Source organism: Ruditapes philippinarum, unplaced genomic scaffold, assembly GCF_026571515.1.
Source record: "Ruditapes philippinarum isolate M1 unplaced genomic scaffold, ASM2657151v2 ctg432_1_1_1_1, whole genome shotgun sequence".
NCBI classification, from domain to species: Eukaryota; Metazoa; Mollusca; class Bivalvia; order Venerida; family Veneridae; genus Ruditapes; species Ruditapes philippinarum.
This window is the reverse complement of record NW_026865099.1, coordinates 151583-179314: the sequence shown is the minus strand read 5'-3', so window position 1 is coordinate 179314 and position 27732 is coordinate 151583. Positions and strand designations below refer to the sequence as shown.

Below are 27732 nucleotides of genomic sequence, written 5' to 3'. Positions count from 1 at the left end.
AACTTTACAATCATCCTGCAAAATTAACACATTTTTCTTCATTTTTATTTTAAAATTCTTTCAGACATAATTTTACTTTTCGCCACTCATTTATACAAATTTTTGCGTTATTTTTACAAGAAGAATTTACTAACTTGAAAAAATTTTCACAGAGGAATGTAGGTTGAGATAAGAGGCGGAAATTTAGTATGGCGAGCTTTATTTTAATCTTACTGTCTGATCAAGCTTTATGTTGTTGTTGACGCGATTTTTTTATTATTTTCATTTTGATATTGAAAACCCTTAAACTTTGATCGGGACTATACTAAATTCAAAGCTGGATAAATCAAATTTACAAATAATAAATCAAACAGCAAAATGAAGGATTTTTAATACTCATCTTATCGCTCCAAAACTTTTTTACCTTTAACCTTTATTTAACACGTGTGACACGGATAAAATTTTCGACTTTAATGCAGCAGTTATAAACAGGAAGAGTGAATATTAAAAATAAACAATGACAAATCTGAAGAAAAAATGTAATAATATAATATTCTCTAACCGTCATTGGAAATTTACCAAAACTTTGGGTGTTTTGGGATTTGCCAGCCTATTCTGTGTTTTTGGATTAATTTACCGATATAGCAGACTAATGTTAAAACAGGATTTCGACGATGGAGGTTAGTATCTTTAAATGATTGATTTTGAAACTTTTAACGCGATTAGTTTATGATGATTTTGAATTCGACACCCATATTTTTTTTCTATTTTAAACATGCGTTTTTTTTTATTTAGGTTCAAGCTCGCATCATATTTTATTTATATCAACAGACATGCAGGGAATTTAAAGTCCTTCGCATTTAACATGATTTGAGCAAACAGTTATAAAAAAAGATGTTTATTTTTATTTATTTTTTTGTTCTGTCATTCGATCTTATGCCAATATCCCTTTAAGAATGAAAACTTTCAGACCATTTCTAGTTTTTATTTTTACGAATTATTATTGTAATTGTACACTGTTTACCCTCCCCCCCCGACCCTACCCCCCCCCGTCTTCAACCAAGCCCCCCACCCCCCCCCACCCCCCCCCCCCCCAAAAAAAGAAAATAAATAAAAAAATTAATTAAAAACAAATATTGAAAAATTAACACCATAAACATATGGATTCAAAAGCTAAAAATGTTAAAGTGTAATGTAAACAAATATGCTGTTCTAGTACACAATTACAGATCCACTCTCCCGACACGCACCCACGCAAAAATGGAAATTAAGATGCAAAAAATAACATAAAAAAACTTAAAATTTACATGTACACGATTTGGGGCAACCTGTCGTTATTCTATTTCTCTTTATAAATGTAGGTCATGACTTTGTGTAATAGATAAAAACCTGCTAGGTCATCCATAATCCAAGTACGAAAATACCCAATTTTTTCTTAAGTAAATGCGTTTGCCATACGTGCGATAGAGCGAAAATATATGTATAACGCACAGATTACATGCACATAGACGCTACTCATATTTTTGTGTACTTAAGTATTATTTACTCAGTATTAAGGATATATATATATAAATCATCAATAGCCTAGATAATTTAAAGGCCCATCATGCCTCAGAAATAGAAATACTTTCATTTTTATATCTGAAAAGAAAAACTTTGTTTTGTTTGTATCTTGTCACAGTTTCCAAAAATACATACTCATTTGCTATATACCTGTACTATTATTTGCATTTTTAGCTCGGTTGGCAATTAGTATAATTATAAAGAATTAGTACAGAAAAAATTCTAGACCTGTCTGGACTTGACCATAAGTCCGGTTTTCAGAAGATTCCGGTTTTCAGAGGTTTTATATATTTATTGATAATTATGATGTGTGTTTGAGCATTGATAGAATCATTTTGTGTTTACTTTTTAACCCTTTTGTTTTAAATACAGTAGTTACATTTTAATTTCTTTTTGCAATAAATGTCTTGAGTATTATTTATGCAAATTCATAAATATAATTCAGAAAATTAGAAATAAAAACAAACATTATATAAAATGTGCTCTTGTAAAAAAAATATCTGGATCCGCACCTATAAATGATATGTAATATACTTTTATTATAGAATGTATAAGCAAATAAATATGATGGCTAATTTGTGCCATTCGTGTTTTTACCCCGCGTGTTATTAGCGAGGGCGCGGGGTGAAGTTTAATGAATAGAACTTCGCCCCTCGGGGGTGCGGAGCGAGACTTAAGAAATCAAATGGCGGGGTCGCGGGACGAATACACGCTTATTAGCGGGGACGCGGGGCGAATTTCAATAAATATAACTTCGCCGCGCGCCCCCGCTTATTAGCGTGCATTCGTCCCGCGACCCCGCCGTTTGATTTCTTAAGTCTCGCTCAAATTCCCTTGAATTCATTTATTTAAAAAGAAGATCATATAAATGAAATGTAATTTCGTTGGGAAAAAATGAAAATTAAATAATAAATTGGCCATTAAGTTTTACTGAGTTTTTTTACATTACGGGACTGTGTTTAATGTTTTTTATCTCTGAAAGTTGATTTCAAAAATCATGCGTGATTAGTAGTTGTATCATAGTTTGGGGGCTTTTTTGTTAAAAATGTGTCTGAGTTAAATCGTAAACATACATATACATGTAAAGTGCGTGAACTGGAGTGCAGGTAATAGTTACCCGCACTCCAGAGCATGCCCATTGATTGGCTCAGTTTTGATTGGGTTTACTTATTGTGACGACAGAGAAAGGTAAAGCGATACAAATATGATATTCAGATGCTCGTTCATTGGTTACTTTTTTCCCGGGTTTCATATTGTGACAACAAGGAACCTGTTTTATGTTTGACTATCATACAAAAGAGAATGAACATGAAAACACTCGGTTACGCCAGCTCGTACAAATCAGATAGCCCCGTGTTTCGATGCTCTTTCTATTACTTTATCACTATGGAGTGCTGGAAAGTATGTCAAAACCTGTTTTAAAATCTGCATAAAACTAGAAATGCGAACAAAAAAAAAACATAAACAGACAGGTGACGATAGAGTAGTTTGACAGTACAAAAAAGATATACGGACAGTGACGGGTTTGGCCTTCAACGATTGGCAGTCCCGAAGTGTATAGGCTTGTTGCTTTTCTGATACATCGCGTAATAACTATGCAGTGGTACACTTGTTTCATAATTATTACGATATCTATACTTACTAAACGATAAAGTAATTGGACGTTTTACTAATTAATAACCATTTGTCAACAATTAGTCATGTGACCTGGGCAGAGGTGACGGTGAAATTCGAGTTAGTCATAGTTTTAAATATATAGTTTAATAAGAAAAATACTTAGATGATTTAAAATGAAGATTTTTAAAGTATTATAGGGGTTGAGCAATAAAAACGATATCCTTATTTATCATTTCTGCAACTTTTACCAAAAAGTCAAATTAGAGAGTCTGTCATAATGATGACCATTATATAACTATAAATATTATATATTGTCGAGTGAACAAAATAAGCAATTTTAACTAGGATAAAGAAATAGCCGGAAAGTTGGATTTTCAGAAAATATTTGAGAAATACTCTGGAAAAAAAATGTGGTGATATAAAATAAAGCATGCAAAGCGCGCGTTGCGAACGTGTCAATGGCATCGTGTCAAGCTTCAATTTATTGATAATATCCGATATGTTCCGATTGGAGAAAATGTATGTTCATCGTATAACTAAATTCTTGTCATATTTTGTTTTTCTAAAGTTTGTATACGATACATCTTCTGAAGATGGGGGCGACCATATGATTTGATAATCATAATTATAAATGACTTCATTATAATACTGAACGTGCAATTCATATATCATAACTTAAGGTTCATCGTGTGCTGATAAAATATACGTCGGATATTTTTCCTTCTCCCTTAAAAAATCAAAAATGCATCTGTGTTTGCTCTTTTATCTATACTTTTTTGGGTTAACCGACTGTCACAATTGTAATTAATTAAACAGTTCCTCCAATCACATAAAACATCAAAAGCCCGGATCAGTTCGAAAAACTGCGGAAATTTCATCTTAAAATATTCAACGTTCAGCATAACATAATTATATCTAAATCGGCATATATATATATATAATCTATGTTATAAGTCTGGCAAAATAATGCTCCCTTAATTTCTTCTTCTTCTTCTTATTCTTCTTCTTTTACAAAGATATAATCTGGTCATTCTTAAGAGGTTTCTGTTGCACTTAAGTTTAAAGATTAACTGATACCATAATAGCATTACGTGCCTAAAAAGATGAGATAACACCCTGCAAATTAATATGGATAGAAACACTATCTTCCGTTACTAAGTGATTAAGTAATAAAATTGATCTGTGCAAATACAGGTCAACATTTTCATATTACATTTCTTGATTTGCTTTTGTAATAGAACTACATCATCATATCTCCAAGCATTAGATTACCAGTTTAATTCGGCTCTTAGTGCTTAAATTAAGAGTATTCACTTGGTTTTGCCAAGGTCGTTCAGACATTCTCTTTAATTCCGGAGGAAATAAAAGTATCTGTCTATCTGTATCATGTAAAACGTTAACATCAGATTCATTCTGCGGAAGTGGTTGCTATCAGGTACTTACTGGGACGACTGATAAGTGATTATTTAATGCGTACAAAGTATTAATAACTTGCAAATACATAACATGTGTCGTACATTAAATTTTCGAACGGGCGTAGTGTTGCCCATTGGAAACCGTCACGAGTATAAACCCAAGAATCTTGGGTTCGATCTTCTGCTTATAAAAGTAAAATTACTTTAATTAGTCTTTAGGGTCAGTGTTAAGGTGATAAATGCGCATTACATGTCTAAAAAACAGCTGGTTCTTTAACACCCCAGAAAATAGTAGCCAGTGAACGAGTATATGTATATATCGTTATCCCTTTCAAATTTTAAAGCAGTGTAAAATAAATGTTGTAAAATGATTAATGGAAGGAAGAATAATTCACACATGAATCTCAAATATCCGAGACATTTAACTAAAATGCTTGATTCCGAAATCGTATTGATTATTAAAGATATAAGACGTTTAAATGCGTTTCAGAAAAAAAAATCTTTATATAATTTTTGTTAATTTTAGAATGGCCAATAAGGTTACTTGATTTGAGTTTATAATTTTAAATGGAAAATCAAATCTGACTTATATTCAGTTCATCCCTGTTAGTTTTACAGGAAGTCAAACCGATCTCAGACGGAGGTCCGGAAAAATCATTACTTAACGGTTAGAGTCATCGCATAATATTTTGTTCCGGAATATTATATTCTGCTTACACAGTTATCATATGTATTAAATTAAAAAATGACCATTTTCATTATGGAAACAACATATGAGCCGCGTCACGACAAAACCAACATAATGTTTTTGCGACCAGCATGGATCCAGACCAGCCTGCGCATCTGTGCAGTCTGATCAGGATCCATGCTGTTCGCTTACAGACCCTATAACAAGTAAAGAAACTGATAACAAACAGCATGTTTGCAGTCCATGTTGGTTTTGTGGTGACGCGGCTCATATAAAGTTACCGTCATCATGTATAATAAAAAAATAGAGATTTATACAATTTTACATAATTTTATGTAACAAAATCCAAAATTATATTTAATCTGGCGACAAGGCACATTTTCATTATAGCAAGAGTGTTGGGGCGGGGTGGGAGGAGCAGAGATAAAGCACAGACTGGTCCGGACAATATTCCTTTGTGAATATTCACAACTGATCGTTCAGTATAGTATCCATATTTATTACTAGGTTTAAGTACACATACCCTAAAAAAAACAGATGAATACTTATTTCGAAAAAAAAAACAGTTTTCCGCGTTATCTTATCTATTTTTTTCTTCTTATATAAACACATTAGAATCTATATGTCATGAGCTGTGCATTTAACCTACTGTGTGCACATGCCACAATATAACTGATGCATACCAAACAGATAACTGCCTTTGTCTCACCACAGGACCTTCTATCAATATGAATGATAATATCCAAAATATACCCCCTATACAGTATAAATATATGGTTAATATTGATAGAATTTCAAGTTCCTGTAGCCTCACACACTGTCTTATCAATGGGCAATTACGTCATTAAAGTGACATCATTGATAGATTTACACTCGCATGTGTCTGTGTCAAAATAATAATTAATGCATTACCCGTATACAAATAATTCTGTCGCGGAAACAATTTCAAACATCCGGTCACTTATGGTAATTGTAAAGATCTCATAATTGATAAAAGGTACTATTGTGTCAAAGTTTGTTACATTATCTGTGGTGTCGCCTAGCTGGTGTTATTTTTTTTAAAGCGGAGACGTAAACAAGTAAATATGTGTTAACATAATGATGTGTATAATTATAACGACAAATATATAGAATTAAAACAAGTGTAAAAAAGAAATGCTACGATTTGGAAACTTTAACAAGTGTGGTTAAAATAGCAAGAACTATATTCAAAATTAAAGATGGAATTTGTAAACAATAAAGTAAAAAAATGTGTCTCTATCAAGTTGTTCCTGTGTGTTGTGTTTTGTTTTGTTTGCATGACCCTCTTTAGGGAAATGGTGTTAAGTAGACAGATAGTTGACATAACGAAACAGCATAAAGAAGGTTTGTGAATTTCACCTTTAAAAAGCTATTTTTTAAAGTTTTTTTTTTAATTGTTCTAAATATATTTATTTAAAATAACCAGACGAATAATGAAAAACGTGAGACACAAACGTATAACTATAGATATGTTTTAGGGAAAAAAAACAGTACATAGAGGATATTGAAGTTTTGTTTATATAAATACAGGATTTATTTTCATCGAGTGGTTTGAAAATAAATTTTTCACGAAAAGCGATAGCCACGAATGAACAATGATAATTTTCATACCAGAAGATAAAAATTAATAAATCCTGTATTTATAGATAAAAACTTGAATTTTTCTCTTTATTTATTTTAATTTATTATTATTATTATTATTATTATTATTATTATTTTTATTATTGACATTACATTTTGAAAGATTTACTGTAGATCTACCCTTGAATTATGTGTATTGGGTAAAATAAGAAAAGTAGTCTTGCAAGACACTAGTGAAAATACTGAAAATATGATTCACTGCAGCGAAAAAAATTTTTTCAGAGTGACAATACGGAAAATAAAAATAGATCTACACATTTTATTTCATCAATATTCAAATTTCATTTATAAGAATATAACAAATTTACTTAAAAATATATAAAGGGCAATATTTTTACTTTTCTAGTTAAAATTATTAAATTGTACGGTTAAACCTGTAAATAAAGATCATCAAAAGTAGATATAGAACGTGACCTTTATAGAGAAGTGGTATTTATTTGGAGGTACAATATCTTTGTTCAATCAACGAGGTCTTTATTCACAGGGTGTTCTTTAAAGGGTGTGGTCTTGACACAGGTTTTCCTATATAATTATGCATACACGATATTTCCCAAATGTAATAAAAACCTTATATCTACAGTAGACATATACTAGATCTAGATACGCGTACATGATTAAATTTTGTTTAATTTAACTGTATACAGTATAATAATGAGTATTCAAGGAAATTTGTGACATAGCTTCCTGTGTCATAATTGCAAAGGAAATACATGTAAATTTACAACTATGTATTATTGTGAAAACTTTAAAGTTTTAGGGCCTGATTAAGGACGTGCACATTTTTATGTAGTATTATAATATCCACCATACCTGTCTTTACAATAAAGATGCTTTATAAATTTTCTAAAATAAAAACAGAAAGGCATTCGATTTAATTCATTCTAGAATTCCATTAGAGTAAGTACAGTAAATATACGTACATGTATAGTAATGATATTCATCATAAGGGACTTTAAAGGGCTACTTTTTGTAGATTTAAAAATGCAAAATCAAATAATAATTAAACATGACATAAATAAAATTAAACATTACAATTTAAACATTAAAGCGAGTGTCTCAAAGTGTTAAAGCATCGGGGTAAAATTTGTAATTTCTCTGTTTGTACACATGGGTTTTATTTAAATTTGCGGGTATTTTTTACTTTTTTATGTTTAATTTATTATTAGTAAATTTCAAGCCCGGGGGCTAGAGGGCCTTGATGGTAAATTGGGACCTACCACTTTCTTCAAGAGAGACCCCAAAAATTTTAAAAACTGAAAAAGAGTTTTCCCGGTTTTTTTTTACCGAATTTTTTTTAAAACAGTGTTTTAAAGTATTAAGTAATGTTTAAACACGGACTTGAATTGTAAATTTAAGTACATGGTTTTTAGATATTAAAATATGCACTTCTACATGCACTTTTAGATAAGCATGTAAATTAATATTTTTCTTGCTTTCACTAGTATGTAGGTTTTAACAATCTATATTGACTGATATTTTCAAATGTGCAGTTGTGCAGGCTTAGAGAGCAACAATAGTGATGTTCCTGTTTGAATTATAATTCAAATGTCTTGCGCCGTTGCAGGTAAACCTCACATATCGATCAGTTAGGCGGGACTTCATGCGAATAGGTCTTCTCCACGTGTATTGAATCTATTGATCGGCGGTAAATATCTCACATGTAGCAGATTTCTTTAAACGAATACATATCTATCATTTCAGTAACACAGATGGCGCCAGGAATTCGACGATATATTGATCAAATATCTTCAATACAAGATAATTGTGAGTATAAAAAAACTTACAAAGTTTTCTAAAATATTGTGTCTTCTTTATCTTTATTTTATTTATTTTTGATCGCCTTATTTTTTTTACAGCTAGTACAATTAGTTACTTATCTTATCTATCAAATCATGGAAAATTGTTGGTTTTTGCTATCCAGCTAGCTCACGAAAGGTCGGTGGTTCTGCCGTCCTTTTGCATTGCCATTTAATATAATATTTTCAAACTTGCATTGCTGTGTGTCGTTTTGCATTATTGCAATTTCATTACGAATCGTCACCATGCTAGGGGCGTCCGATAAGTGGTAAAGGTCGTTTACTTTTTCCCCGCCGTGGGTTCGAATCCTGACATGGACTTTGGATTTGTTTATCAGGATAGCTTACGGAACGTCCGTTGTTCTAGGTGCCAATTTGTGACTGAAATAACCCAAGGAAAGGTACCGGAGGTCTTCCACCACCACTAAAGTTGAAAGTCGCCATATGACCTATATTGTGTTGATGCCACATAAAAAGGTCACAATACTGTTGGCGAAAACAAGTAATGTCATGTCAATGAATTTTACTTTCTGTTATCTTTATCCTCAAACAACTTTAGGACTATTAGATGAAATGCGTTAAGTGTCTGGTATCTTTTTCAGCGCAAGATAAGGTACAGACAAAGAATAGCCGTGTGCTTTGTTTAATATTGACGTCATACATCACGTTCAGGTCACGTGTTCCTGCTGTAAATGCAACATGGGCCAGGCGATGTGACAAACAGTTTTATGTGCTCAAAACAGAAAAGAAAGCTCCTGATATTATCAACTCCCCTTTTGAGGAAACCAGAAACAATATAGTGCATAAAATAAAATTTGCTTTAAGTTACATTTACGAAAACCACATTGACGATTTTGATTGGCTTATTAAAGCTGACGACGATACGTACGTCATTATGGAAAATTTGAAATTTTTGGTACAAAATCTAGATGGTCAAAAGCCAGCATATCTTGGCTTCCATTTTGACAAATTCGTACAGAATGGATATATGAGTGGTGGTGCAGGTTACGTCATCAGTAATCGTGCTCTTCGTAATTTGGTGCAGCTCGGATTTTATCCGGAAAAATGTCCGGTTATTCCTAATAAGGAAGATCCTGAAAATAGCGAAGATATAGAGATAGGCAGGTGTCTGAACAAAACAGGGGTGCCTGTAATAAACTCTCTCGATGAAGAAGGGAAAGAAAGATTTCATCCATATCCTACTCAAAAACATTTGTTTGGTTCTATTCCTAGATTTGTATTCGAATGGGCGAAAAATCCGCACAATGAGGTTTGTTTTTCCCCACTCTTTTAGTATTGCATGTCACAAATAAACCTATTTGAATGCATAAGTAAATTAACAAGGTTAAGTATCTGATTTAAAGAAAGATATTTCGCTTTATATAGCGATGTTCTTTCTAATTTTGGTTCTCTGAACAATTGTTCCGGTGCATTTATAATCTTAAGAAATTACAAATGCATGTATGCTTCACATATTCGTGAAACATTAGCAAAAGTTTGTATCGTCCTGAACTCTGAACTTGGTAGCACAAATACAAATCGTTCACCTAAGATTTTTAAATACATTTGCATACGAAATTTCTGAACGACTTATTTCCGAATGTTGTACTAACTGTGTCTGTTTTGTTAATGGCCAATGCCATCAGATTGGATCAATATTAAAGTTCATATAGATTCACTGTTTTTAAATGTTTTTGAATTTTTAAATTATTTAACCACGTAGAAAGAAATATATATCAAATATATATATGTGCACCACCGTTTGTGCTTCTTAGAGAAAAACAATCGTTTTTTTCAGGGTATGGCCTGCTGTAGTAAGTACTCTATCAGCTTTCACTACATGGATCCGGCCTCCATGCTGTTAGTTGATCACCTTCTATACAGAACTTCCGTAGCCGGGTTAGACAGGGTGAATTCAAAGATTACATGATGATCTTGCCAAAGAAATAGCTTCTTACTTACATTTAATTACGTTTTGATGTGTGCATGTCATGTGTCAGTCATAGATATCTGCTTTTGGAAACTATGACGTCATGACCCTACATGGTCAAATAGGTGATACTAATAAGAGAGCCAACGATTGCGATATTCGCTAAATGAGAAAGACGTGAACCATATTTTTTCTCGAAAAGGGAATTGTTTGTGAAATTATATGCAGCGGAAAGAATGCCTAGATTTATGTACCAATGCATAACTTGCCGTAAGTTTGCGATTGGCTGTTGAAATAAAATTGTCGACGGAATATGAAGTCATCATCCATGACTGTAACGACCACACCAGTGCCATCCATTTATTATTTCTAAACTATTTAAATTGTGTTGTTAATGGCAATGATGATAAAATATGATCTTTTGCAATCAGAATTTGGATTCCTAAAATGGATTCAACTATAGCCCAAAACACATGAAAACCAAATCCTACAATTAACTGACAAAACATTTATTATATACTTGTGTGTAACATAAAAACAGGAGTCTTAAAGACCATCATGAATACATTGTTGCATAGTTTAAAATGGTGTAGGTCTATATCAATTATACCATTTTTAAAGATAACAAAGTTCATTGCATCACATGAGTGAGAAGTTGATATTGAAAACCTCGCGACATATGTTTGTTAATTTTACAATATTTTAACGACATTTTAACATTCCGTCCACAAGCAAAGTCATTACTTTATGTCTATAAAATGTGAGTGCAGCTGCTGTATAGAAAAGATAATGCTGAAATCCAAAAATTAACAAATACAGGTTTTCCTTTTTAGCTCGACTTTTTTTAGGTACATGTGTATTGTTATAGACTCAGAGCAACAGATAAGGTGCGTATTTGCGTATTTACGCATTTAATTTTATAAAATACGCAATTGATTTTTTATGAGTGCGTATCAAAACCCATTAAAAAAATTAAAATACGCAATTGTCTTAAAATCCCGTGCGTATTGTCATTTTCATCACCGCAAAATTAATCTGTCGTACACTCGTTGTTTTGGACAAATTATATCGATATACAAATATATCCGAATCAATGCCAACTAATCAACGGTCTCCGGTCTTCGACGGTCCCCGGTCTCTAAAGACCAACTAAGCATGAGACCATCGATTTGTCTACTCAGGTTGACGGTCTTTACAGACCGGCAGAGACCGTTGATTTTGCGGAGACCGTCAATAAATAGGTCCCCACTGTAACAATAGACGCTTTGAAAAGCAATATGGCGTCGTACAAAAGGGAAAATGATTTGAAACAAAACAGTCGCAAATAATCAAAAATCAGTCAGAAAACGAACTTGTTAAAGATATTATGTAATACAACATGAGCATTTTAGATAAAAAATAAAACAATTGTGAAAAGTTCTAGTAAATTGTTAATCCTATTTTCTTTTTAAAACAGTTAAGATAGATCTATCTAAATTTAATTTTATTGATATTGAAACCATAAAATTCATATCTTCATAATTAAATACCCAATTGATCTTGAAATCATAGGGTATCGAGTTTTTGAATGCCCAATTAAATTGAGCCAATACCCAATTCCAAAGATAATGATGGAGTAATACCCAATTCACTTTTAAAGCTTATCTGTTGCTCTGTATAGTCATGTCGGCGTTGCCGTTGACGTTGCCGTTGCCGTCCGCAAACTTGTACGTTGATCATAACTTTTTAAGTTCTTGGTTATTGTCTTCGTACTTAACCACAACTACTATTGGGGCAATATCTTTTAATAGACCACACTAACTCTGACCTTCATCCGTAAATGACCTTGACCTTCAAGGTTAAATGTCTAATTCACTGGTTTTTGTAGTGGCTATTACTTTGTTATTTATGAACTGATTGTCTTCAAACTTGAACATAATAATCTTTTAGGATAGACCTTTAATTTGACTAGACAGACCTTGACCTTTACTCATAAATGACCTTGATCTTTAAGGTCAAATTTCCAAATTTGCTTGTTTTTTGCTTTTAGTGCCTATAACTTTGTTATTTTAGAATGAATTGTCTTCAAACTTGAAAATAATAATGTTTAAGGATAACCCTTTAAGTGAACCAGACAGAACTTGACCTTCATTCACATAGGACCTTGACCTTGAAGGATAAATTAATGGAATTTTCACTTTTTATGGATTGACTTCATATTATAATAGAATATTCTTTAGGATAAGACCTTCATGTATATCAAACTCAAATTGACCTTGGCCTTATTTTGACCTTGACCTTGAATGTTAAATTATTGCATTTTCACTGAACTTATATATATTCTTTTCGATTTGTTTAAACCGTTTGTTTGTTTGCTTTAAGAAAAAAGAAAAAAAAGGCGAGCATTGCCCCGCCCGCCCGTATTTTGTTACAGTTTCAAAAAAACCACTCATTCCTATATACAAAACTTATTCATTTGAAGTTCTGTTAAAGCCATTTCCATTAACTATATCATAACTATGCTTAAAGGCCCATTATATTTCAGAAATGTTATCATTTTTATTTATAAAATTTTGTTACAGTTTCAAAAATAAATATACATTTGCTATATAAACTATCTTACGCATCTTAAGTTATGTTTGCAATTTGTATAATTATATTGAATAAGTATTTTGTATGGAAGTCAAAAAACTACTTTTTTACATTTTGCTACCTTTGCGACACCAAACTGCATGCTGAGCACAACTTCTTTTCAGTTATAAATCATCTAACATGCTATTTATCCGTCATTCAAACACATTTAAATAATAACAGTGAAAATGAACTAATCATCAACGTGTACAGTATATATGGTATTTTTCAAAAAACAATTTAAAGTTCAACCTAAAGAAACTTGGCACAACTCCATAATTTTCCTGGCAATTTTCCAAAACTCTATCTATTTTTAGAAAACTTTATTAATTTTGTTACTATTTTTATATATCACGTGACTTACCATCTTACACAATTTTTATACTTTAGCTAGATTTATACTTTGTAAAATTTATCCTGATGAAGAACCAGATAGGTTCGAAACCGGTAGATCTTTTATTAAAATTTTGTTAACATTTATCCGGTGTTGACGTGTGGTTTCTTTGAATTCTTCCTTTTTATCCACATTTAAATAATGTTTGATATTTCTAAAGAATTTATAAAATATGGATATCTGAGGCATAATGGGCTTTTAGATTAAAAGCTCTCATAATTGTTTCTATCACTAAGATAGCGGTGCTTAAGTACAATTTCCCTTGACAAACCGGTATTTAAAACCATGCGAGGTTGTCAGTAGGATTTCTAGTACTGTATATTATCTTATAACATATCTTAACATTATCAATGTAATCAAATGTATTATCTAATACCTAATTAAGTATCACATTATATTTTTTGTCATCATGACCACGTGACGTGATAATTGTTTTGTTTATGTATTTGTATGGTGATGTAGGCCTACTATGTACTAACTACCTACTATCTACTAAGTCTTAAATAAAATGTCTGTTCTATTATGTTCTAAAAGAGTTTGACAAATCACTTAAAGTGTATAAGAAAATATATCTGATACAAAAATTATTGTTTGGATTTTAAAAAGGAATACTGCCAAAATGCTTATTGGGTTAAATATGGTAATTAATTGTCTTAAAGCGAATGGCGCATGCACAAAATCATTGCTGAATGGGATTATACAAACCCTACTTAAAATAGCGAAATGATATTTTGTTCTGGAACATTTTATTCTGGTTATGTACATTATTCATGTGTGTTAAATAACAGAGACATTCTAAGTTACAACTTTTTCGGGAATCAACCATATAATAAACCAATATAATTTTACTGTTGATAAATTTTATAAAAAAATATCTTAAACGATATCGATTTATACCCTTTAATTCAGCTGTGTATATTGTTTTTTTCGTGGATTGCCAGTTATCTAATCACAGAGCTATATTTAAATGTAATTCAAGTCAGAATATTGACCCCTCCCCCACCGAAAAAATGACACTTTTGGAAAGGGAGAGAAGTATTGTAAAAATCGAGAATTACCTATATACAATGATTGTCTTCCGTTATTACTCTAGCCACTTTATATTAGTAATAAAATACATGTTAATTTTTTCTATTAAAATTGTATTTTGTAAAACATTTCTTGACTTATATACTTCCATAACTGGAGATGATGATGAATATAATGATGATGATGATGATGATAATGATGATGATGATGGTGATAATGATGGAGATGATGATGATTTTGATGATGATGATAATGATGATGGTGATGATTTAGATGATGATAATGATGATGATTTTGATGATGGTGATAATGATGATGATTTAGATGATGATGAAAATTATGATGGGGATAATGATGAGGATTTTGATGATGATAATGATGATGGTGATAATGATGATTTAGATGATGATGATTTTGATGATAATAATGATGATGATGGTGATAATGATGATGATTTAGATGATGATGATAATTATGATGGGGATAATGATGAGGATTTTGATGATGATGATGATGATGGTGATAATGATGATTTAGATGATGATGATTTTGATGATAATAATGATGATGATGGTGATAATGATGATGATTTAGATGATGATGATAATGATGATGGTGATAATGATGATGATGATGATCATGATGATGAGGATGAGGATGGTGATGATGATAAGGATGATTCTGATAATGGTGATGATGATGATGATGCAGATTCTGCGAGTTTTAATGGTATTTTATTTTACATTGTTCAAATTGCCTTAATTAAGTTAACCGATAAGGAATATTATATAATTTTGCCATTGTTTATTTGTTTGACTACAGGCATTGTCGGGTTCTAGTTACTTCTCTTGAAGTAATATTAAAATGTATATGGGTTTAAACATTATGCACATTATTCTTATATCGAAATATTGTCTTCACACGTTTTAGTAGCAAACATATCAATGACTAATTATTGTTTCCATGCCACCATAAATACTGTACAAAAAAATTTAACGTACATGTATTTTAAAATGCATGTACACAGTTTATTTTACACATTTGAACGTTTTATACATTTCATTTATATTTTAAGTATTTGTATATATTTATGATATGATGTACACTAAGATTCAAGAGTATATTCAGCATAAACATAAAATATATGCATTGCTATAGATATGATATAATATGCATGTTATAATACAAGAAAACACAAATACAATAAACGAATATAAACGAACAAACAAATCTGTGAACTACATTTGAGAACAACGTAAAAAAAATGTTGTTGAGAAAAGTGTAAAGAAAAAGTACATTGTAATATGTATTTAAACAGTAAAATTTATAAATTATACTATTTTGTTATAACTGTAGCTATGTATTTATATATTTTGCCAGTTTATTTATAATACTTTTTCGGGGTAAATGAGTACAAATAGGCAGAGTATGTATTTATAACAACACTTAGATAAACCTTGCGATATTTTAAGTATCTGGTGCGAAAAACCCATTCTTTTTTTAACATGTAATATTTATATCTACATAATACGTGTTGCGTATCTAAATTTATACGGAATCGAATAAGTGCCATTTAAATATTTAATGTCGCCCCTAAATTCGTGCACATGGGCATTAGCATAAATGGTTTATCAAACGAAACCTATATAAATTTTATTTGCAGTTACGAGCGTGTTATTCCGATTCCAAAAGAAATACACATCATTCGGTCAAAACTTCTGCACAGTGGTCGCCCAGGCCGAAGCCAGCTAGAATAGTCTGGATTCAACAAGTACCACTTGACACGTGATATATTTTTCTACACGTGCTTTCATAGTTGTATTTGAGCCGCGTCACGACAAAACCAACATAGTGGGTTAGCGAACAACATGGATCCGCGCAGTCTGATCAGGATCCATGCTGTTCGCTATCAGTTTCTCTATTTGTAATAGGGTATGTAAGCGAACCGCATGGATCCTGATCAGACTGCGCGGAGGCGCAGGCTGGTCTGGATCCATGCTGGTCGCAAATGCATTACGACGCGGCTCATGTATATGTTACTACTTTATCAGTTAAAATTGATCTTCTCCAATGATGATGATTGTTGATATTATGTATATAATTATGTTTATGTCATGCACTTTGTTTTGCATGTTTTGTGTCCTGATGGACTTTATTAATGCCTGTTTGAATAAAATAAAATGTCTACTGTCTATAAAGCATTGGTAAACATCTTCCTAGTTTTAATAATCTTAATGTGTATTTATGATAATAATGTGCTATCTGGTTACACTAGAACTAGCCAAACATATTTATTTCAAAATAAACAACAACAAAACACAGAAACATTACTATGTCTAAAATTTTATGAAATACTTATCCGCTTTATATACTTTAACATCTAATTATATCAGAAACGGTAGTCCATTTAAATACGTACATGTATATCAGATAGAATTATATATATATGCTTATATCATTACACAAACTGTCTATAATTAGCGGAAGAAAGGAACCCTAGTTCGCTTTTCAGGGAAAACCCATATGGTTCCTATTTTTAGCATTAAATACATGCCGAAATTTAAAATGATTCCGCAACACGTTTACCTGTCACTTGCATTTTTCTACCTATTTTTTTACATCTACGCAATGACGGAAGGTAAGAATTGTTTATTTATTTATTTATTTATTTATTTATTTATTTATTTATTTATTTATTTATTTATTTTATTTATTTATTTATTTATTTATTTATTTATTTATTTATTTTTAACACACGAAGATAGAAGATAAAGAGTCATATATAAAACAACATATCTTTAATAGATACGGTCTTCTATATACAATATAAAAAATACAAACACACACTATATACTACTCTATCTACCCTCGTTCAAATCTACTTTTATTCATGTGTATTGAACAGTATATAACTTGAGATAAAGCTCGCGTTAAAGTCTACTAATTACTGTAATTTTATTGAAACCGGAGTAAGTTTCGTTTTTGTTTCTTTTTTCTTATTCGAATGGATTTATATTTACATTTATATTAACAACAATAATAATTATGGACTTAAGTTTACGATCTGCTGTATTTGTGGAAGAACCTGTTTACATTATATAAATCACGGACGGACGATAGTTCATAATCCAGTGTAATATGTGTTAGCAGTGTTTTAGTAACTTTAAAACACTTACAGATGACATTTTTTTTGTAGGAAATTGTGGAAAATATTATTACTACGATGCACCTACAGGGCAGTGTAGGGATTGTGGATGGCTATGTGACACGCCGGCTTCTTATCCAGTTTCTTGTGACTGGCTTTGCCCAGGTTTGTAATTTCTCATCATTTAAACGTTCATTTGGGGTTAAAGAGTGTCAATCTTATTCGTATTCGTATTGAGTGTTTCTTTGCCTTATAAAAATTCTTACAAACACAATGCTGAAAAACCCATGGATGTTGTGTGAGATATATAGGGACAAATGATCAAGTTGTTTCTGAGCCCCAGTCTTCATAAAATTTTACGGGACAGATAGTCTTTCATATATTGTAAGGAGGACAACTCATACTGATATTTCAAGTGCGAGTTGTCTCCCTTACTGTCACAATTGCCTGAGCCACGTATGTACAAAGTCATAAAGTCGACATTCATAATTGTTCAATAATATTTTCTTATTTAATCTGTTTCTTATTTCAGATTACGCAGCTAAAAATCGCGTGACACCACAACCTCCTTCTCAAGATAATAGCTTGGAATTAAACATACCTGTTTTGGTTATAAGCGTAAGCGCTTTTTTGATCCTCGCGGCATTATTATACTTGCTATGGAAGAAAGTTTTGAAGAAGAAGTTTCGTAATATTCTTGAAACTTTCCGGAACAGAAAGTTACGACGCCCAGTCCAAGCTCAGAATGGCAACGACGGGGTTCAGTATGAAATGGAACGACTCACCAGCATTGACTCTAATCTTGACAACGCAGGTTCATTAGACAGTGTCGTCGGTGATTTTGAGGAGGAAGTTATCGCTTCTCTAAACTACATAGAAGCGAATGGGTTGTCTCCAACACACAGAATCGATGAACTTCATCTGCCTAATATCACATATGAATCCGAGAATATGGACAGTTTTACAAGCGGTGATTTTAATTTTGGAGAAACATTTCCATTTCATTGGCTAGAATCTCTGGACAACGTGTTGGAATTCAGTAGTGATGATACGCATAGAAAAAGCTAAATGTTGTTGTATTTTTTGTTGTTTTTACGTTGTTATTTTTCCCACAAAATAAAATAATGAATATGTTTTATCTTGTGTATTTAATTATTAGTAAAATCTGAGCAGCCATGTATAGTAATATGGGAAGGCACGACGTAAACTATATGGTAGTGAAACAATGATTTTTTATAAGTATATGTATGCCTTTTACTTAAGTTCAATTGAAATTACAATTTTAAAATGCAGAGATAGTACATCGACCGGTCCCTAAATTATAAACATTAACTACTCGGCCAGCGTTATTACTATATCTAATATAGACCCATGCCCAATACAAATGAGTTTCGAAACGTATGGGACGTTTCCTTTTATTAGGGAGCTGCCTGGCTTAATTACTAAAGGTGACTGGTAATATTTCGGTACCCGATCGTGTTTGCACAGCTGTCGTTGGAGACATGGCTATGTGATACCTATAAATGTATGTTGGCTGATAATTTCCCTTTTCCGCGATCAGTGATTTTACTCACTTTATTGGGAAAAGGTCTTAGCTTAGATTTATTGCTAAAATGCCTATATTGGGATTTGGGAAGTACAGAAAGCAGGTGTAACTTGGGATATTTGAGAAAACTGCATTATTTTAAAGAACATTCTTATTGGGAAGAGGCCTTTAATAAGTGGCCTCTCTTTTGTAAGGTGACAATCACATCAATATAATATAGGATATTAACTAAATATTGGCATCTACAAAATAGATGAATTATAAAATGAAGTATTTGGCCGAAAGATGTGTATGAGATAAGTCTACAATGAGTCGTAATGTGAATAACGACGCATTATTAGATTTCTATTTTTAGAAATGGAATCACCCAAATGTTACTATAAATAATTAAATAATTAATAAACTACTATCAACAGGTTTCCCCCTCATATTTTATTATTAAAAAACGAAAATCAATCTACACCCCGTCAACCACAAACACACGCGTGCACACAAAAACCTACATGAAGGATTTCAAGGACTTGTGCATCTGTGTTACATAATCTAAAACTGCATGTTAAATCGAGCAAGCCGGAATAACTTGGTTTTAGTGATTAGATAATTCAATTAAAAAAATCTGTATTTAGTGGGAATGATCATATTTTGTAGATCATATAATCACTGTTGGGGGCCACGGCTACCAGATTAACCTTTCTACTCTGTATAGCCATAAAAGGGAAAGCACTCGAGATTTTGTTTAGTTGTTTCCCTTCTTAAAATTAGTATATTAAAAATAATTTTCAATTAATAACGCCGTGCAATCGTAGTAAAGGCGCAGTCTAGTGTTAAAGGCATGCTGGGTTTATATTATTAATAAAATGCTTATTTTCATTTTCGTATTTTCACTGTAAAAAAGTATTTAAGTGAAACATATTTTCCGTGTTTTCACTGGTGTCTTGCCGGACTACTTTCTTTTAAATTCTGCCAGTACACACAATTTAAGGAATAGTTTTCCAAATTGTAATTTAAAAATAGAGACAAATGTATATAATTAACAGAAAATTCAAGTTTTTTTTCTATAAATACATGATTTATTTTCATCTGGTGGCATGAAAATTATCACATTTCTCTCGTTGAGCTACCGCCACTCATAAAATATTTATTTTCATACCACTTGATGAAAATTAATCATGTATTTACAGAAAAAACTTGAATATCCTCTATGTATTTTTTACATCTTTTGCATATTTGTCCGTTTCAAATGTCCATGCCTTTTTATCTATGTAAGAATTTTTTTATGTGTTTAGGTTTTAGGACCTCAGTTAAATACCTTAACAAACTTATATATTATAAACCGATTTTAACTTTAAGGTCCCAGCTTCTTTCAATATTCATTTTGATACCACTTCCAATTGTTCTTGCGTTTTAATGCTCGAATGACGAATAAAAACTGTTTCGCGCATGTCAAGTGATGGTGTGCCAACCACGTTAACTTTTTGGTCCAGGCGGGGAACAATAGTTTCATAGCAAATTAAATCGAGATCGAAAAATATTTTGCTGGCGTCTTTAACGGATTAGTTTTTTTTTGTGAGAATCAATCAGTGGTTAAACATACAAGAGCTCAAGATTCATGGTCGAGTGATTTTCCATGCTCTTTACTGTTAGCTACATATGCGTGAAGTCTGTGAGAGGGATGTGACGGAAACGAAACATTTGGAATTATTTCTTTTATTTTAGGACGTCAAAGAACTAAGTATCAATCAAAAATGTGAGTTATTTTGTATTTTATTAAAACTATATAGCCGAAACGTAATATTATTACAGATGAAAATCGGGAAAGCGTTACTGATTTTTTTTAAGGAAAAAATGTAAATATTACACAGAAAATCCGGGATTATTATGTTATTGTATCACATAAAATTTGTAAATTATCAAATATTTTAGGTAGGCACAAGTTAAATTTTCCATGAATAAGGACTTTAATTAGAAATTAGCATTAATCATAAGAATTATGCATGTTAAACTTTTGATTTTTCATTTGACGTTTCGATCATAGTTAACGGTATTTTTTACTATTAAAATCATTATTCATATAATTTACTTACCATTGTAGCCATCTAATCAACAGGCTGGTGCAAATGCCCGATTGGGCTAATTATGACATAAACAATCATATTTCTAGAAAAATAATGAAGATATTTCCATTAAACTTTGTTTGTTTATTGAGCATAGTGTATAACAAAAAAACAGAAAAAAAAATATTGGTAACTGTCACTTTTGTGAGAATTATTTCCCCCCTGTTCATATTTATATAACACATAATTTTCCAAGTCCTTACATATAGAAAGTATAAAACAAAATAGGTTAAATAACTTCTTTATGATCCTATTCATTGCGCCAACACCTGTCAGCCTACATTTCATTCAGTTTTCAAAAGAAACTTCAAAGTATAATGTTCAGTGTCAAAGAATTGTCAAAGTATTTATGCCAGAAACAGAATAATAAACCCAAATATGTAGAATAAAGGTTCTGGCGAAATAATTTTGAGCAAAATATGAAGATGTTGGACACATTTCTGTTAAGAATTTTACATGGCAACATATTTTTTTTTTACATGGCAACATATTTTTTAAGGAATTCAAATTGTCACAGGTTCATAAACGTACATGTATAAATGTTTTATTGTTTGTCCTTTTAAATGTCCTATAGCTTTAATTTTCATCATACGTTTCATTCATCCCCATATAAATCATATACTAACCACCATTACGGGCCTCTCTATTCATTGATTAACTACACTACGCATGCGCAATATTTTGAAAGATTTAAATGGCGAGAGCCGCGAATAAAGTTATATGAAAGCGCATACTTTGTGTATTTACAGGTAAATTGGTAGATTGTTTTGATGCTCTGATTCATACTTTCCATTTTGTCATTCATTATTTTCAGTGATAGTTTGTATTTTGCACAATTTTGAAAGATTTTGATGGAAAAGAGTCAACTCGGCCAGATACACCAACTCGGCACGGGTCAACTCGGCCCACTTTACAAATATATATATAACGTATTTTAATTAACTTTGCTTGGCATATTGTTAAGGTAAATGAATAATAAGACATATTTTATTGTTATACATTGTACTTCTGCCGAAATAAAGTATATTTAGAAAAAAATTGTTATTTATTTGTCTTGCAGATTCGATAGAATTAATATAGATCTAGTAAAAATGTGTTTCCGTAGATGCATTTTGTTTGTAAAGTAATATTCCAAAAAAATATGAAACAAAAACGTGTTTACTTAATATCATAAGCTTCTAATATTGCAGGTGGTCACTGATCAAATTTGAGTGAAGGAGTCAATCATAATTATCACCTAATTAATCGGTATCTTTAACCAGAGACATAGATAACACTCTGCTTTAACATACTGATTGATAATAATAGCCCGTGACAATAGGAGTTCTTTAATGTCTGTTTTCAATTACCTTTTATTTCAATATCTATCATTTTTATAGCTCTAGATCTTATTTTCGTAAAATTTTCAACATTATATCTAGCGACATTACCTTTTCCATACAAATCTTATTAATATACAGATGCTTATGTTTTTTAACACAATAATGTATGAACTAATGTTTTTTTTTAAGAAAAAAAAACCTAAATGCGTTATAGAACAAAGATACAGAGAGCGGATTATAAATAAATATTGTTTAAACTAGAACAAAGATGCAGCATGTAAATATCATTTATAGCTCTGTTAACGTGTCTTTTTATATATATAGCGGACCAACAAGACGTCAGTTTTTTGGAGATGCACAAATCGATTATAAATAATTACAATAATTACAATAAATAGTGATAACACAAACCTAAATATTAATAATTGAAAAGTGGGCCGAGTTGACCTGTGCCGAGTTGGAATAGAGCCGAACTGACTCGGGGGCCGAGTACGTTTTAGGGCCGAGCTGACCCGGATTTGATTTTGATGGCAAGAGCCGCGATTCTTGATTTCTATTTAGCCATGATTCTTGATTTCTATTTCTAATAAAATTATTTGAAAGTGCACAATGTGTGAATTCACAGGCCCTCTGTCCAGGTCAGAAGTATCTAAACCCACAGCGTTCATTAGACATCTTTATCTTTTGGACTGCGACAATTGGCGCCCAACAGGGGGCTTTGGCTGCCACAACCCTGGAGTTATGGGTGGATTATTCCAGGGACGAATGTTGAGTGGTGTTCAGTCAGCCATTTTGTTTATGTACATGAATGCAGGATGTAAACAATGGTGGAATGTGTAAGTTTTATCTTATTTCAACGTCAGTTAACCATTGGCAGTGATTTATTGCGATATTCTGAAATGAATTAGACCAGATTTATATGTGCACGATTGTTTTCTTGTAAATTATTAGCTAGCAACTGGATCGATTTCTACTTACGTTTTCTAATTGGTACCATATAATGGCATATTTTGCGATTGACAACACAGATGACATTTTCTATTGGAACGTTTAAATAATTCATAGAAGTGTGATACATTTAAGGACTTGGCACTGTTTTAGTCAGCTTCAGTAAATTTGAGTGTTATTAATATATATAATAGGACTTTTAAACTAAATAGAATTTATTGACTACATTGTATATTGTACGTGTCGTGTTATTTTTCTATTTTTGTGATTCTCAATATTTTATTTAAATTTCAGATTTGACATTGAACTGGTTGTTATATTGAGTCAGTAGTCAGCTTGAAGAATCACAGTTGAAGGGTTGTTCATCTTGGCAGAAGGATCTTAGCATGTTTTCTATAACAGTACTTTTCTGGTGATTGGTGAGAATCTTACTAACATTTCCCATCATAAGCCCTTAACATTAAGGCTTTTCCTTACATAAAGATCTCTCCCATTTCCAATATGCATATATTTGCCCTTCCTTGATGTACCTGTCTCTATTTGGATAATATAGCATATATATTTATGTTTATATTATGGCGATGTGTTTGGAAGTCAGCTTAGTAGGACAGATATTTATTAGAAACCTTGAACATGTATAGTTTGTCAGTGGTGCTGGTAAGTTATGGTAGTTTAAAGTGTAGTCTTCAACTGATCATGTTGTGAATACATTTAGTAAGAGTGCCTTTGATGGTAAAGGAACTATATTGCTTCTCTTGAGATCAGGACAGATTGTTGATTTTCTCTTTTGTTACATTGAATGTGACTCCAGTGAAATCTTTATATATTGGAGAATGTGACTGTCTATATATTTGTTTACAGGTCAATAAATATATAACAGGCCTGTGAGTTCATCAAATATTCCAAAATCTGATTTTCCCTCTTTAAGTTCTTCCACTGAGAAGTATGTTATTCGGCAGCGAAGGAAGTCCACTTTAAATCCCAGTGCTGAAGCATTTTATCCAAATCTTCCAACCCCTTCCAAGAAAAAATTTGCATAGTTCTCATCCACTGATTGGATAACTTATTTATATTGCTGAAATTAAGTATAAATTTGTTTGAAATTAATCAGTTGATATGTTGTTGAACAGTGTGTGTTTTGTTTCAGATGTGAAAGTCTCGGATACAGTAGTAGAATCTTTGGATTCTCATGACAATTCAGACAATTGCTCATGTTGCTTTCAAACATTTTTTGCCACTATAATTCCTAATAGAACATTAATAAATAATCAAAAAATTAGATTATAATTAGCAATTATGATTAATTTTAATCTAAATAATTTCATGAGTATTATAGGCCTGATACTCATACTGAATCTGTCTTGATATCAAGAGAGCAAGGTGGTTCATTTACTATTTGTTACTGTAGTATTAGTACCAGTTACATAGTAATGTAGTAATTTAAGTAGTCCTTGCGACAGGTATAGTATTTCTGAAGTAGTGCCATGGATACAGCTGCTTAGTACGCAGTTGTGTGTTTGAAATGTCGGGACGACATTTTTCCTGTGAGGGGAAGGATGTCGCAGGTTCATATATGTACATGTTTATATGTGTTATTGTTTCTCCTATTAAATGTCCTATAGCTTTAATTTTCATCATACGTTTCATTCATCCCCCAATAAATCATGTACTAACCACCATTACAGGCCTCTCTATCTAACTTTCTACTTCATTGATTAACTACACTACGCATGCGCACTATTTGAAAGATTTTGATGGCGAGAGCCGCAATTCTTGATTTCTAATAAAATTATTTGAAAGCGCATAATTTATGTATTTACAGGTAAATTGGTAGATTGTTTTGATGCTCATACTTTCCATTTTGTCATTCATCATTTTCATTGATATTTTGTATTTTGCACTATTTTGAAAGATTTTGATAGCTAGAGCAGGGATTCTTGATGATTGACGTGTGATATGTAAAAAAGATGGCCATGTTGATGACAATCTTGTTGTTTATGGTATGTTGGTGAGGACGTCCATGGGTGTAACAATGATAATGAAATGGCGTTGTTCATGGTAGTGAGCAATCATCAGGTAAATCTAGTTATTTATAGAAACTAGCTTTTTTAGAAACTACATGTACTTTTAGACAGAGTTTTATCAGTTTCAGAAGATGAAATTTCAAAAGGAACCAATGAACTTGCAAGTAATCATACTGTATCTGGCCATGCTTGTGGAACAAGGACAGCAAACATTATGCAACATAAAAACAGCATACTTATTTAATTCAATTTACATTTGGAAAATTTGACATTATAAGAAATTTGATATACATATATACATGTAAATGGTATTATGTCAGTAACTGAAATTGCGTAGAACTACAAAATTTTATTTTAGAAATGAAGATTTTTTTTTCAAAATTGAAAACTATGTTTTGTTTGCATTGTTTATATCCATTTTGGTTTTGGTTTCTTTCTCACATTTTTGGAGTTGATGTGTGATTGGGGTTATTCGATTTGGGTTCGGTGTTTTAGTTTGTCTCTTTGTGGGAGTTGTTTATGTGTGTTATGGTAGTTTTTTTGTCTTTGTTGGAGTTGTTAATGTCATTTGTGTGTTATGGTAGGTTTTCTTTGTCCAAAATTCAGGTCTTATTTCTGAATGGTTTGGGAATTCAATTGGTGGTCGATAAGACAGTTGATTTTTCGCTGGTACATTGTGATCGATTTGAAAATTTTGGATTTTGTTATACTAGTCGAATTATTATAATTCGTCATTTCTAATAGTTATATCAATTTCATTAGAAATGGAGGCACATTTATAGTTATATTGAATTTTTAGCTGTACAATAGCCAATTTTATATAATTATATTGATATTTATTATGAGTAATGTGATATTTTTGATAATTATATTAATATATAGGTGGAGAATGCGACAATATATTAAAGATAACATTGATTCTTTTAGATTTAGAATGTGACATTTTTAATAATGATATTTTGGTGTTGAATGTGACATTTTTCAGGCCTTGACACTAACTTTTTTAGCAAGTGGTAAGCCGGACCACTAGATTTGAAATTTAGGTGGTCCTTCCAGAAGTAAAGTGGTCAATTATTATTATTATAAACTTTCCTGCAAATTTAGAAGAAAAAAATATGCTTTAAAAAATTGATGACAAAGATTTTTTATTAATACCTTTAAAGAAAACAGGTGTTTTCAGACATATATATTTAATCTAATCAGAAATTAAGGAGAGCAAGTCAGTAGGTATTCTATCGTAATGTTATTTGGGTTTTTTAATCTCATTCAAAAATACAGAACAATGCTTTTATTTGTGTAAATTTTTATATTGAAGTGATTTCTCCCTCAACTCTGTCTGTTATTTGGATATTCATTGCTGATACGTGGTACGTCTTATTATCATGATAATTACTTGTATCTACTATAGATTAACATTTTTAAGAAAACTGATAAATAACCTTATTCTTGTCTTTGAAGACAAGGAAATATCGAAATATCTAAAGGATAAAAAATAATAACAACGTAATATATAACTATAGTTTAGCTTACTTTCTCACTGATTAATTAAGAATTCAGAATTTTTATCTCGTTGACATATATTTTTGTGACATTGAGTATTTCTAAACTTTTAAAGTAATTTTAACTCTGGAAGAAATAGATCTCTTATCGTTAAACAGTTAAAATAAAGATAAGTAGCAAATAATTATTAGATGTATTTGTCAAGTTCCTTTCATTTGCTGACATTATTCAAATATCTGAAATTTAATTTTATGCGATATCCTATACATGACTAGTATCATAATTAATCCAACGATGCATAATTTCTTGCATCATTTGAATGAACTTTGTACCTAAATCATTATCACTAATTTAACGTGCAAAAACAAAATTTTAGCGACTTAAAATGAAAGTTATCGATGACTTAAGAACTTAAACTAATCAGAGATTGATGAACCATATACATGTTCA

General features: G+C 31.4%; 2 protein-coding genes and 1 long non-coding RNA gene across 4 annotated transcripts; all 3 read left to right on the top strand.

The window, feature by feature from the left end:
• Positions 1-254: 254 nt before the first annotated feature.
• LOC132727791 (glycoprotein-N-acetylgalactosamine 3-beta-galactosyltransferase 1-like) lies at positions 255-11512 on the top strand. 2 transcript variants are annotated; one of them, XM_060713375.1, is made up of 4 exons: positions 255-659; positions 8626-8688; positions 9323-9990; positions 10519-11512. In XM_060713375.1, the coding sequence occupies exons 1-4, from the start codon at positions 497-499 to the stop codon at positions 10648-10650; spliced, it is 1026 nt and encodes a 341-aa protein (XP_060569358.1). In that variant the 5' UTR covers positions 255-496; the 3' UTR covers positions 10651-11512. The 2 variants fall into 2 exon arrangements, with proteins under 2 accessions (XP_060569358.1, XP_060569359.1); XM_060713376.1 differs by lacking the exon at positions 255-659 and adding an exon at positions 6424-6627.
• A 5730-nt stretch (positions 11513-17242) lies between these two features.
• LOC132727810 (uncharacterized) lies at positions 17243-18948 on the top strand. Its single transcript, XM_060713399.1, has 3 exons — positions 17243-17321; positions 17880-17993; positions 18361-18948. The coding sequence occupies exons 1-3, from the start codon at positions 17249-17251 to the stop codon at positions 18894-18896; spliced, it is 723 nt and encodes a 240-aa protein (XP_060569382.1). The 5' UTR covers positions 17243-17248; the 3' UTR covers positions 18897-18948.
• A 4474-nt stretch (positions 18949-23422) lies between these two features.
• On the top strand, positions 23423-25537 carry LOC132727798 (uncharacterized). Its single transcript, XR_009625394.1, has 3 exons — positions 23423-23646; positions 24053-24177; positions 25507-25537. It is a non-coding gene; the product is annotated as an uncharacterized LOC132727798 (long non-coding RNA).
• The last annotated feature ends 2195 nt before the right edge of the window (positions 25538-27732 follow it).

What these genes read in the sequence shown, in the direction of transcription:
- LOC132727791 (XM_060713375.1), top strand. Translation starts at nt 497, where the DNA reads ATGACAAATCTGAAGAAAAAATGTAATAATATAATATTCTCTAACCGT. An exon ending in ACAGGATTTCGACGATGGAG is followed by an intron (nt 660 to 8,625) that starts GTTAGTATCTTT and finishes CTATCATTTCAG; the next exon opens with TAACACAGATGGCGCCAGGA. An exon ending in CGAAAAATCCGCACAATGAG is followed by an intron (nt 9,991 to 10,518) that starts GTTTGTTTTTCC and finishes CGTTTTTTTCAG; the next exon opens with GGTATGGCCTGCTGTAGTAA.
- LOC132727810 (XM_060713399.1), top strand. Translation starts at nt 17,249, where the DNA reads ATGATTCCGCAACACGTTTACCTGTCACTTGCATTTTTCTACCTATTT. An exon ending in CATCTACGCAATGACGGAAG is followed by an intron (nt 17,322 to 17,879) that starts GTAAGAATTGTT and finishes TTTTTTTTGTAG; the next exon opens with GAAATTGTGGAAAATATTAT. An exon ending in TTGTGACTGGCTTTGCCCAG is followed by an intron (nt 17,994 to 18,360) that starts GTTTGTAATTTC and finishes TTCTTATTTCAG; the next exon opens with ATTACGCAGCTAAAAATCGC.